Source organism: Dendronephthya gigantea, unplaced genomic scaffold (assembly GCF_004324835.1).
Source record: "Dendronephthya gigantea isolate DGI-Jeju-01 unplaced genomic scaffold, DenGig_1.0 000019F, whole genome shotgun sequence".
Taxonomy (NCBI): domain Eukaryota; kingdom Metazoa; phylum Cnidaria; class Anthozoa; order Malacalcyonacea; family Nephtheidae; genus Dendronephthya; species Dendronephthya gigantea.
Genome location: NW_021163029.1, coordinates 900545 through 914178, shown reverse-complemented (window position 1 = coordinate 914178; position 13634 = coordinate 900545). Strand labels below are relative to the sequence as shown.

At 38.8% G+C, this 13634-nt stretch overlaps 1 protein-coding gene across 1 annotated transcript; it reads right to left on the bottom strand.

The window, feature by feature from the left end:
* Window positions 1-5917: 5917 nt before the first annotated feature.
* LOC114521035 (patched domain-containing protein 3-like) lies at window positions 5918-8075 on the bottom strand. The gene is made up of 2 exons (XM_028541425.1): window positions 6036-8075; window positions 5918-5941 (listed from the first exon to the last, which is right to left on the bottom strand). Exons 1-2 carry the CDS (start codon window positions 8073-8075, stop codon window positions 5918-5920), a joined length of 2064 nt encoding a protein of 687 aa, XP_028397226.1.
* Between the last annotated feature and the right edge of the window lie 5559 nt (window positions 8076-13634).

The following is a 13634-nucleotide window of genomic DNA, read 5'->3' as shown; positions in this document are numbered from 1 at the left end:
AAACATGGAATTTTGAAAAGTATATGGTTGCTATGGGCAAGTAATTTGAGATAACAACGCAAGCTAGTACTTTGGCTTATATTACAAGTGTGGCTTATAACTATCTGCCGATTTGAATATAGCATTTATATGATCTCTTCAAGCGCTATCGTTTGGTGGTATTCCGGTATCTTTAGCGTATATACTTGCGGAGATATTCAATTTAAGCTAGGGTCCCTTCTGTGACACCCAAACATTAGGACCAGTCCATAATGAGTTTTAAAAACTTATTTGCATGCCGGCATGCACTAGTCAGTTCGTTTCTTTTGTTAAGAGTACAATACTCGGGTTTACAAATAATGAAGTACTTTTCCATTATGCATAAATTACATTTTTTCCCGATATTTGAATACGAGCTTGCGCGAGCCATTATTTTCCAATCTATAGCGTATCTGATGTTATTATCCTTTAGGGACCAAATGTATTTACTTAGCTCTGTCGAGTTTCTCTTGTTATTATCTCGGAATGAGCTTGTATGATTGTTATAACGTGTTTTGAACTGATCACCAGTAAGGCCAATATATGTCTCCTTTGCGTCATTGGTTTTGACAGTAGCCTGGTAAATGACATTATCGCGTGAACATTCTCCTTTCATTGGGCAATTGGGTTTGGATCTACAATTACACATTCTTTCCGCTTGTTGTGGGGTTTCTCTAAGAATTGATTTGTTGTGGGAGTTAATTTTTCTTTCCAAATTGGGCATACACGAATAGCTAATTTTCAGAGTGTTTTTATTGAAAATTTTATGCAAAATATGTCCGCTCTTGAAGGATTCTTTCACAATATTTCTAAACTTACGTCCTACGTTTGTGGCGACGTTTTTGCTGAATGGAGGGTTAAACCACGTAATTTTCCTACGTCTACATCTTCGCTCAGGGTTATAGTTATTAAGCTCTTTGTATTTTAAGTTGTAGTTGTAGCCGCTTTTTTCTAATGCACGTTGATATTCAGGTGATGCTTTATCAAATGATTCTTTGTTTGAGGAAAGTTCATTAAGTCTTTTCTTGGTGGCTAGAGGGATGATTTTAATAATGCTTGGTGGATGGTTGCTCTCGTTGTGAATATATAAAGGTTTGTTATTAGGTTTAAGATACGGCTCATGGGCTCCTTTGTTGAGGTGTAAGGTTACATCCAGATAATTGACGATCTTTTTGTTGGCTTCAATTGATATTTTCAAGCCATTATCTTTGAAGACTTTGCAAATCTGTTTCTTGATTTTTTCAAGGCATTGGGGTGAATTTTCAAATGCTCCTAGGCCATCATCTCTATATAGACCGAATTGATTTCTGATAGTCTTAGGAAGTTGATGCAATAAGTACGATCCAACCAGTTCGCAAGTTTCTGCGCCATCAAACGAGCCCATGTTTACGCGATAATGTCATTTACCAGGCTACTGTCAAAACCAATGACGCAAAGGAGACATATATTGGCCTTACTGGTGATCAGTTCAAAACACGTTATAACAATCATACATGCTCATTCCGAGATAATAACAAGAGAAACTCGACAGAGCTAAGTAAATACATTTGGTCCCTAAAGGATAATAACATCAGATACGCTATAGATTGGAAAATAATGGCTCGCGCAAGCTCGTATTCAAATATCGGGAAAAAATGTAATTTATGCATAATGGAAAAGTACTTCATTATTTGTAAACCCGAGTATTGTACTCTTAACAAAAGAAACGAACTGACTAGTGCATGCCGGCATGCAAATAAGTTTTTAATTAAGAATGGATAGGTATCACACCACTATGAACGATCGGTACACGGGATATTCCAATTCAATCTGAACACGCACCTGAAGAGAGAGGAGCTTTAATAGGCCTCTCGAAACAGAACTGTAGTGCTTTAAATTTTTAATGAACAATTTTTAGGTTTTAATCTCCAATTCATTTCAAATTTTAACCTAGCTCCACTTTAGTGTAGAGCACTAAACGGCAGAAGGAGAAAACCAAATTGTATATATATATATATATATATATATTAATATCACCTTATGCGAAGGTGGAAGAGCTAGAGCATTGGGCTATAGCAAACCATAGATCGCGGGTTCGATTCTCACCATGGTCAAGCTAATTTTTCAGCTTACCCGGTTGGTGACTCAGGTTAGCATCATCACATTATTCTTTTCATGTTTACACTTGAGTCTTATGCAGTATTAATCCAAAAAAATGTTTATAAAAACTGCATAGTTTTTCTTTTATTCTGAAGATCACAAGAAAATCTAATGTTCAGATTTAAAAAGGATGCGTAAAATTATCTTAACATTTTGAAAGTGCAATTTCCCGTGGCAATTACAGTATTTTGCCACCGTAACCAGCCTCATGTTTTGTTTTATGGATTGGATTTTGATGGATTGCTTCAAATTGCGGCCCATGTGTAAACAGAACTGAATCAGCAATTTGAATTGCAAATGCTCTTCAAAACTCGTCGAGTAGAAGAAACCAAGCTGTTTTTCGTTGACAACAGACACATATTCAGAAAGTTTATAAAATAAATGATATCTGAAGGTAAATATCTATCTGTAAACGGATGATCTGTTTAGACCGGTTTAAAAAATCTTACCTTTTAAAATATGCCCATCCTCAACACCGAGTTGAATAGAGCCTTGTGAGACAACAATCTCTTTCTCGTTTCTTTCCACTATTGTTATCTGGAATGATTTTTCTTCACTAAAGGATTTTCCAGGCTGAAGACGCGTTCTAATCCTGTGCGAATCATTGTTGGATATGGTCAGGAGTTTTTCAAAGCTAATGCTCCGTATTTCGGGAGTTGATTGTGGAGATAAATGCAACGACATTGCAGCTATCATCTCGATATAAACAGCTGCAGGCATCACTGGGTTCGATGATTGTGAAAATTTGTGATCCTTGATGTAGGGAACATCGTGCAAATTGATTTCAGATTCCCAAGCTTCTAAACCAGTAAATGTTTCTGTCGGTACAGTTTTACCAAGAAGGGGATGGATAGTGGCAGTTGTAGTAGTTTGTTCATCAGTGTTTCGCTGATCAAGGAATGTAACGAATTCAGGCGGATGGGCATTGCGGTACCAAAACTCTTTTTCTTGCCATGGATATGTCGGACGGGGGAAAAAGGTTTTCGATCCTGAGCCTTGTACTTTATTCCATGATAACGACACACCATTTACAAAGAGACGAGCAACACAATTTTGAAGAAATGATAAGTGCTGGTTATTGACTGACCGCTTTGGCAGAGTTTGAACCACAACGACGTCATTTGACTGCAGGGAGCCAGACGCTTGAGACGCTTGATTGCGGGACCAGGTTTCACGAACATGGTACGAAAGCTGAGGCGCTGCATTAATTTCAAGAAAGAACTGGTGACCATCAGAAAACATATTTTTTAATACAGGCTCTAGTAGAACCGTTTGACGGATGTTACGCCACCAATGCTCGAGTGATAAAAGCTGACCAGATAGTTGGGCGCCGGTAACAGTTGAATAAAATGGTATATTGCTTTGCGTCTGATTGACATTGAATTTACTTGTGAGTTTGAAATATGCTTGCTTTATTTCATCCATTTCTCGGCTATGATATGCTCGTGTTGTGGTAAGTTTCTTCCAAAATATTTCTCCTCTTTGATTGGATACGTGGTTTTCAACAAGATCTACAGACAATTTGTTACCAGATAGCACAACATTACCAGGGCTATTGACGACTGCAACATCAACTTCGTTTCCAAGAAGATCTTGCAGCATACGTCGAGCTTCTTCCTCTGCCATCCCAATGGCAGCCATACAGCCTGTTGGGGAACATTTCTCGTGAAGTTGGGAGCGGAACAGAACCAACTGCAAAGCTTTACTCAAAGGCAATGCTCCAGATGCCCAAGCTGCTGATATTTCTCCAAGGCTGTGACCAACTACAGCGGACGGTCTAACACCCCAAGAATCCAGCAGCTCAGTTAAAGCAAAATGTATGGCAAACAGTGCCGTCTGTCCAATTTGGTTTTCATGAAGTCGGGAGGCTTCTTCGGGTTTATTGAGCTCAGTAATCAAGGACCAGGGAGCATTGTGTTTTTTCAGGAGTGCGTCAATCTCTGCAATGCTTTCCTTAAATTTTGGCTCATGGACCAACATTTCTTTTGCCATGCCATGCCACTGAGCCCCTTGACCACCGTAGAGGAATACGACACTTTTAGGTACTTTAGCAACGTTGCCGGTAGCCACTAATTCTTCCCATCCATTTGTCTGACTGGAAAACATCTCTAGGGCTTTTGCTGCATTTTTGATAGAATAAAAGCTGACCGCTAAGCGATGGGGCAGTATTGTGTACCTTTCATTTAGGGAATAACAAATATCGTCCTTAAGAAGTTCATCGTCATCAGGCTTTAACATAAGCGATTGGGACATCTTCCCGGCCATTGCCCTCAATGCATCTTTCGACGCCGCAGATAGTGTCAGAACTTTGTTAAATGAAGATCTGTTTGGAATTGTAATGACAGGCTTCTTAGTAACTTCTCTGACGATAGCATGAGCATTTGTTCCACCGAAGCCGTACGAGGAGATCGCAGCAGCTCTCGGTTTGTCTTCTTCAGTTTTCCAAGGTTCATTACATGCTTGAACAACCATTTTTCGCTCGCGCATTTTAAGCTGAGGCTTCAATTGATGCACGTTAATTGTCGGGACAAATCGAGCATGTTTTATCATCAAACATACTTTTATCAATCCGGCTAATCCTGCTGTTGACTCCGTATGGTTTACGTTTGATTTAACTGATCCTACACGAAGTACTCTTCCACTACTGTTTCCATAAACTTCGGATAATGAGCCCATTTCGACGACGTCTCCAACAGCTGTACCAGTACCATGTGCTTCCACATAACTTATATCGTCTTTAGACAAACCAGATTCTTGAAGAACTCTTTCGAAACAAGCGGCTTGTGTTGCCTCACTAGGTGCTGTCATTGGGATTGCCGTTTGACCATCGTTATTCGTACCACACGCTACAACTTCCGCATAAATGTTATCTCTATCATCCAAAGCGTTTTGAGTTGGTTTCAAAATGATGGCAGCTACACCTTCGCCCCGCCCATATCCGTCTCCTTTTATGTCAAAACTTTTGCAACGTCCATCTTCGGCTAATAATCCAGTCCTGCAGCATGCCGTATGGAATTTGTTTCCAACCAGAAGAATATTTGGCGCACATACTATCGCAGCGTCGCATTCACCATTTTGTATGTGTGCATATGCTACATCTAAAGCAACGAGAGAAGATGAGCAGGCTGTATCCATCGTTAAACTTGGACCGTTAAGTTCAAGGAAAAAGATATACGGTTTGACAAAACTGACAAAGCACAGCCAGTCGACGAGAATTGATCAATTTTTCGAATATTTGACGGAGCCATAACAAGAGAGCCGTATTCTATATTCATCGATCCAACGTAAACACCAGTTCGACATTGTTGTAAATCTTCTAGACGTATGCCAGCATCCTCAATTGCTTCATAAACAACTTGGAGAAGTATTCGCTGTTGCGGATCCATTGACCGACACTCGCTTGGGGATATTCCAAAAAAATGGGCGTCGAATCCTGTAATTTTATCAAGAAAAGCACCAGTAAGGACATAATGTTTTCCTGGCGTGTGTTTTCCTGTATTAAAGGAATCGGTAAACTCTCTCGCATCTGGCCTGTTCGTTGGATAAGTGCCAATACCACATCTACCCTCTGCTATCATATCCCAAAAGGCATCTTTTGAGTTTGCACCACCGGGGAAGCGGCAACTGATTCCGACAATTGCAATAGGATTAGGCGTTTCAGTTTTAGCAACTGATTTAGAAAAACTCAGGTTTTTAATTTTTCTGAATTCGCGTCTCTTTGTACGGTTGAACCATTTCGTAATAAAAGAGTCAATGTTTTCTACGCGGAAGTCAAATATCTTTCCTAGTAGGGTCAGGTAAACAGGTAATATAACTAAGCCATGAAGCAAACCAAGAATAACGATACCAACAAACATTTTGAAAAATGTTTGAAATACTGTGGAGGAAGTGAATCCCGTTGGCATCATTCCAAGGAATGTACTAAGCCCTCCTAGGAAAACACTACCGCCAACTGTGTGTAGAGCATCGATGACACGAAGTTCAGGCGTGGTAGCCTTAGAGGAAACAAAGTGAAAAGCGACGTGTGCGTTGTAGTCTACAGAAAATCCCAAAGCCATAATAAGGTTTATCATAGAGATTGAGTTTAACGAGACATTCCATATGTACATCAGGCCAAGTAGTTCAAATATAAGAGCAACAAATCCCCATATGAGACAAAATATTATTACAAAGTGATTAAGAAACAAGCACGATATCAAAATAATTGAAATTCCGGCGACGATCAAGTTCCTAATGGTTTCATCAAGTACACGTGCATACTGTTCAAAGTATATGAACGGCAGAGCAACGGCAAAAGCATGAACATTCGAGGAATGGAGGAGATCTTTTCGAATGCTGGCCATCATATTTCTCTGAAAGGTTGAGTCAGGGTCACTTCTAGAATAAACTAAGATCCTTGAAGCTTTCAAATGTGTTTTATCTTCAGAAAATTTGAGATCCTGGGCGAATCTTTGATACTTCGGAATTGAAATAAATTCTTGCAAGTAGGCATGGAATATTCTGGTATTGTTAATCTCGATGTTTCTTTTTTGTGCCCAAGATATATATTCAGATAACCATGATATGCTTCCTGTGTCGAAATATTCATTATTTTCAACAAGATTCTCCACATAAGAGTATGTTTTTTTAATTTCGTTGCTCGACTGATCAGCCTGTGCTGTAAAGATAATACTGACTTCGATATTAAGATGAAAGTTTTCTTCATAAACTTTTAGAAATTCCCGGTAATGCGAATCTTCAGTTGTCAACAGCTTTCTGTTGAAGCTCTCGTCAATGCTACGAGCGCCATAAATCCCAAAAGAAAGGAGAAGTAGTGAACTCAAAAAGATAATGGTTTTGCCAGCGGGTGACACTATTTTTTTCCCCCATGCTTTCATAACGTTGTCAAGTCCACTTCTCCGGATTCCTGAGCAACAATCAGTTGGGGGAGGACTCATTAACCAAGGCAAAAAATCCCGGCGTCCAGCGTTGATTCTTTTAATATCAAACCACATACAACCAACGAAAAATGTTAGCAGCAGAACAAAAACAGATGAAATTGCTAGAGCTGCGTATGTGCAGAAAATACGAATAGAAGGGAAGATGGAGCGACAGCTCACGGCAAATGCTACGAGATCTGTAAGAGTTGTCATAGTAATAGTTGGACCGCTTCTAGCCATTGTCCCACTAAGAATATGATTTGCAGGTATATCTTGACGGATCATTTCATTAAGTTCGTGTAGGATAATGAACACATCGTCAATGCCAATGCTAACAACCAAAAATGGTAGAACACCGACCATACTGATAAAAGGAACACCGACCAACATTAAGAAACCAAGCGAGCTAGTGACCCCTAGATATATGGACAACAAGGCACTAAATCCTAACAATTGATGGCCGTAACGAGCATCTGCGCATCTTCCATTCACAACGCCACTAAGAATTCCCATGATCACAAATGTTACGGCAAAAAACTTAATATCAGAACCAGTACTTTCCTCAACTGAGTCGTCCAGGCTTCTTTCTGCTGCATAAAAGACATTCGCACACGTAGTATTTTTCGAAAAAGATGATACTTTATTCAAAAATATCTCTTCCCACTCCAAGATGCCTTCCCTTCTCTCTTCTCCTCTGTCATGCTCTTTCATAAAGTAAACTATTCTCAGTGCGTTTGTGGAATTAATTGAATTAATAGAAGCAGTGTTTCCAAAAATTTGATTAAAATTATCCAAAAGTCTTCTTCCGTTCGACATAAGAAAAGCATCATTCTGGATTATGGTCTCGATACGTCGTAAAATATTGCTAACTAAATTTTTCTTTTGAAAACCAAAAGCTTCCAATATGTTTGTTGAGGCACAACTGCTATTAGAGTTTGGTCTAAAACAGTATTCGTCGTAATTCTCTATCCCTGTGATAATGTTGTGTAAATCAGTCATTTCCGCCAAACATTCTTGCGACAGGACAGACTTCCCAGGTTTAGGCAAGACAATAACTTCTTCTTGTCGCACTTCCAGTTCAAAGCCTAGACTTCTTGCTCTTCGTATATCCTGTGATGCTTCACTGTTTTCTGGTAGGTACAAAAACTTCACACTTTTTTCGACTTTTAATTTCCCAAAGCCACCCGTTAGAGCAATAGTGACAAAAAGACAACACAACGTCACGAGAAATGGCCGTCGAGAAATAAATATAGCAGATATTTCAAAGAGTTTTTCAAGAAATATGATAAAAAGCTGGTGTAATAAAGCCCATTTCTGTAGAAGTGCCGCTCTGAAACAAAAGCGTGTCCGTTCCTTAGAGGGGCATTCTTCTTCACTGTTATTGGCGTTGCTGTTAGCTCGCAAACTGCAGCTATTATAAAATAATAAAAAGAAAGTAAATGTTGAAATAAGTCTTCACATCTGAATTGAATTGATTATCAACTAAATACAGTAGTCTCTCGCTAACTCGAACTCGCAAGAGGAAAGAAAAATTGTTCGAGTTACCGGGGGTTCGAGTTAACTGGAGTTGGTGTCAGATTACGTTTATTATATAAGTAATACAATAAGATATAAAATCCAATCGAATCATTCTTCAAGGGATACCAGGCCTCCCAATATGAATGGTCAGCGACAGTGGACGACGTTTTAAAATTAAAAAGATCGAAAGAATACAAAAGGAACTAAAATAGTTAGATCAATAACGACCGTAGCACCACACAAAATCTTTTAAAATTTATAAGCATTTATATACAATTATACACTGATTAACTTGTTGTTATTTTGATAGTTTCCAGTTGTCAAAATTCTATCTTCTCACATTTTAAAGTTTGCTGATCTATGATTCGAAACCAAAGTTCGAGTTAACCGGATATATTTGACCAAGGGGAAACAAAATTTGTTCGAATTAGCGAGGAGTTCGAATTAAGCGAGTTCGAGTTAAGCGGAGTAAATTACTATAAAAAACACTATCAAATTCAAGGGGAATTGGATTTAGTTCGAGTTAGCGAGGAGTTCGAGTTAAGCGAGCTCGAGTTAGCGGGGGACTACTGTAGTAACTATGAAAGCTAATTAAATTTGCGTTTAGGTGCGGTTGCATGCAAAGAAGACACTTGAATCAGGGTTATATTGGCCCAAGCAGCCACGAGGTTACAAATATACAATAATACACAAACTTAAAATACAAATATACAAACTTAAAATCACCGTTGGCCGAGACCTTTCTTACTGTCTACCAACCGTTTCGTCATTTAGTCAATGCAACATTCAGATTTTATAGCTCTCTAAAGTTGCGATTTTTGGAACTTCCAACTTCCAACTTCCAACTTTTAGAACTTCAAAACCTGTAATTGGGATAAACTATCAGCTAAAACGTTCTTAACCCACGGAACATGGCAAGTGCAAAATAAAATATTACACTTCAGACATGCCACCACCAGTCGGCGCACAAATAACATAACCGTCACGTCACGAGAAGTCGCTTTATTTATAATATCAACCAATGCCGCATTATCCGTATAAAACGTGATCCGCTTATTACGCATCTTAATTATCTCCCCATACAAGAACACTAAGAACAATTGGGTAGAATTCTAAAATAGTTATATTAAGTTGCTTCCAGTTTTCAGGCGACGGGCAAAAAAAACCACTCGCAACCAAAGACTGCACCGTAACCCAAACTACCAGCTACGTCAGTGTATATAGGTTTAAACTGAGCGAATCAGTCCATACATCGCTAAGAAAAAACGATCGGCCGTTAAAATCATGTAAAAAAGAACGTCAAATGTCTATTTGGTAAGACGGGTGAAATGATGCGCGGGTTTTATTCCCTTCGTTTAATCGATCAGACGACGCACGAAAGCCCGCCCGGGGACAACGACTGAGCATGCAAAATTAAGTAAATCGTTTACATTTTTCAGTTCTGTTAAACGGCAAACGGGCGTCCATGCGCAAAGTATCTAATTCAATGCCTGCAAAAGAAAGGACATTTTTTGGACCGACTGTTTTCTCTGGCGCCATTGGTACGCCTAAGTAATCGCAGAGAGATAAGAAAACATTCATTCATTCATTCATTCAAACTTTATTTACACACACAAAATCTTTTCAACAATAAAGCTGGTTTTCAAAAGAGGTGTGTACTAAGTTTACAAAATGAAATCCCACCCACCCCCTTAATCTATCTACAATATACGTACAATACTTATAAACATATAATATAAACATGAAAGTGTAAACTATATACGAAATTAATAGATAAAAAGTGTACTTTTAAAAATTAATTTACACATGAGGATTTATAAATGGAAACGTCGAGGAAGAAAGAAAGCTTTTCACAAAATGAGTTATAAGATGACAACGTTCTTATGTCCTCCGGAATTTGGTTCCAGACATAACCACCGTTGTAGCTAAAACGTTTTTTCAAGTAATCCGTCCTGGTCTTGGGAAGACATAACCTAGTTGAGGACCCTCTCAAATCAAAATCATGCATCGTATTAGAATGTTGAAATAGATCTCCCAATCTTCGAGGAGCTAGATTGTTAAAGTGGAAGTCAAGTCCGTTCTGCGCATAGGTTCTGCACATAACAAGTGAGGGCCCTCTGATATGAAAATTGCCTAAATTCCGCATGTTTCTTATTTTTTCTAAACATAAACTCTAGTTCATATTAATCTAAAAGCGTAACGAGCCTTAATAATGTTAGGTATTCAGACAGCACATCGTATTTTAAAAAATAGTGAAGTTCAAAATGTAAACAAACCGTTTTTTACATACGGATTTGACTCATTTTTAGGGCAAAGTTTCAGAAACTTTGCAGTATTGTGATGAGTGGCAAAAATTCAAACGAGTCAGTAAGTCAGTCAGTCATAGTGTAAACTTTACGGGCGTTAAGCTGATTTATGCGTATAGTAACTTTTTGTACATGATCATGATCAGTTTTTTAAAGTTTTCAAATCAGTTTAGCTTGCTTTAGTTACTAATGCAATATCGCTTTTGCTAAGTTCACAAAAATATTGAGGTATTTTGACCATTATACTGTAAATTTTGAATCATTGCTTTTTCGTGGTTTGGGTTTTGTTTTAAAGGGATTTGCGCAGATTTACCCCCCGGAACACCCGATTTTTTCTTATACGTCGCAGCTGCGCATGTGCCGTCGAGCCTTGAGGCTGGAACATTATTCACGATGTAAAGAAACGAGGAGCGACGAGCATTGCTTCAAAACATTTCGGGCGTAAAAATCGAGCAATTCTTTTAGAATCTACGCAATTTATCAACTTATGTTATGAATTACGAGCATTCAATTCAACACAAATATAATTTGGAAAGTTTATTCCATAAATAGAGCTAAGAGGCTAGGAAGAAACGACGCTGTGTTGTTTATGTATTGATCGATCTCTTACACGAATATATATTATGTCGATAGCAAGTCGATACCTGGTATTCTGAGAGCTCTCAACTGCGACCATCTGGAACAAATTGCTCAAATACAAAGGAATAAAGTCGCTTCGCGCGAAAAATATCGCTGGTGGAAAACCGGCTTTAGCAACCCATTCGCATCATCGACACGCGCATATTCGTACTGACGCATGCTCTGGTGCAATACCGGCATTAACTGAATCCCCTTTCGGAAAAGATAAATGATGAATTAAGCGATATTCCTCTTGCGGTTTCTTGGGAAGTATCCCTAAAGGTGAAACACGAAAATTGGGGAAGGGTGGGCATACAAAAGGCCCGGCAAGTTGACCTGCTGCCAATTCTTTTGAGAGCTTAGCACTGACTATTTCAGGATTTTGTTGTGCAGAAATGAGACTATTCGCAAAAATGATTCACGCTTTTCTTCAAAATGAATAGAAAAACCAAATTTAAAACCATGATACAAAATAGATTTAATAAATGTTTAAGATTTTCAATTTGAACCGGTGTTTGAAGGACGGGGTTTGGCCGAGGGAGGGGCAGAACTAGACGTTTGTAAGGAACGAAAGGGCTGGGTGAACGACACGACACTGATAAGAATTATGTTTATAATTGCAACCAGAACATGCAGCAATCTCCACGGTGAAACTCACGACAAAACCCCTTGGGAACAAAGGGTCTGGCAACAGAGGAGGAGGAATTGTTGCGCACAGGCGGTTGAGCCGGTTTTGAAAAACGCGCATTATGAAAAGTTTGTGTTTGGCCGTAAGAAGGGCAGACTGGCGTTTTTATGACGCGCAATTTCGTCTCTTGCGTCAATTTAACATGGCCGAGCTGCCATAGGGGCCGGTCTACTCATTGGGAACTTTGGATCCGTGCACAAACTTTTAATAATGCGCGTTTTTCAAAACTTTCTCAACCGCCTGTGCGCAACAATCCATCCTCCTCTGTTGCCGCACCCTTTGTTCTCAAGGGCTTTTGTCGTGAGTTTCACCGTGGAGATTATTGATGTCCAATACCCGCGATCGGTGTCCGATGGAGAAATTCATCATACATGTGATACCGATCGATCCGATGAACAACTTGCTTACCGTCGGAAAAAGTTTGTCCGATGGACATATACAGGTAAACAAATACAGCATAACGTCATTTATGATATTCAGGCTATTACAACAGTCCAGCATGAAAACCTGGACCAATATATTTTAAAGCAATTTTTTTTAAAGCAAGTGTCCATTTTTGAAAGACAAACGAGTACGATCGGATCCACGAACAAATCAGTGCTTACGGTCGGATAAAATTTCATCGATAGAAAAATGAGGTCATTTGAAAAGTGAACGGTGAAAAATAAAGAGTCTGGGTAGAGAGATTTGCTATGCCTCAGTGGAAGCTAGTGGAAATGTCAGACGGTCCGATCGATCGATCGGACCCATCGAACAAATGTGCTTACGGTCGGACAAAAATTTTACCGATTAGGAGAACGGTTATTGTTATTTAGTATAAGCAATAAAATATTTGTTAATTTGAGTTGTGCTTTTTTCAGAGGACAGCAAAAATGCGATATTTCCACAAAACCCGCTGAGGGAATGAGCGGAATTGAGTTAATTTTGAAGGAACTAAATTAATTGAAAGTGGAAACACCAAAGGAAAATATAGAGAAAAGTAGAAAACGTACTGAGAACAGAGTGAGCGAGCGAGAAATTGTAGAGAGACCTTTTAATTTTATAAATTTTGTATATTTTTGATTTTGTTTTAATAAATATTAAGATATTAAGAAGGAGCTTTTTTGTACCGACGAAGTTCCGTACATTTAGTGGTGCCGTGACCAGGATTTACGAATAAATTGGCGAAATAGTTGTATTTCGTGTATAACAACATGAGTGACGTCGAAGAAACGAAACCAAGCACAAGTGATTCAGTCAGACCTGTTACCAAATCTGACGGACAGGTGAAACCCTTAGAAAGTAAAATAACTAAAGCAATCGATAAACTTAAGTATTATCTTGAGGAAGCAGAAGAATTGATTGAGGATAACGACATAGACGAGTTGCGAATTGCTTCTAAAAGAACTGACCAGATTCGGAACGAGCTAAATGATTTTATATCACGTG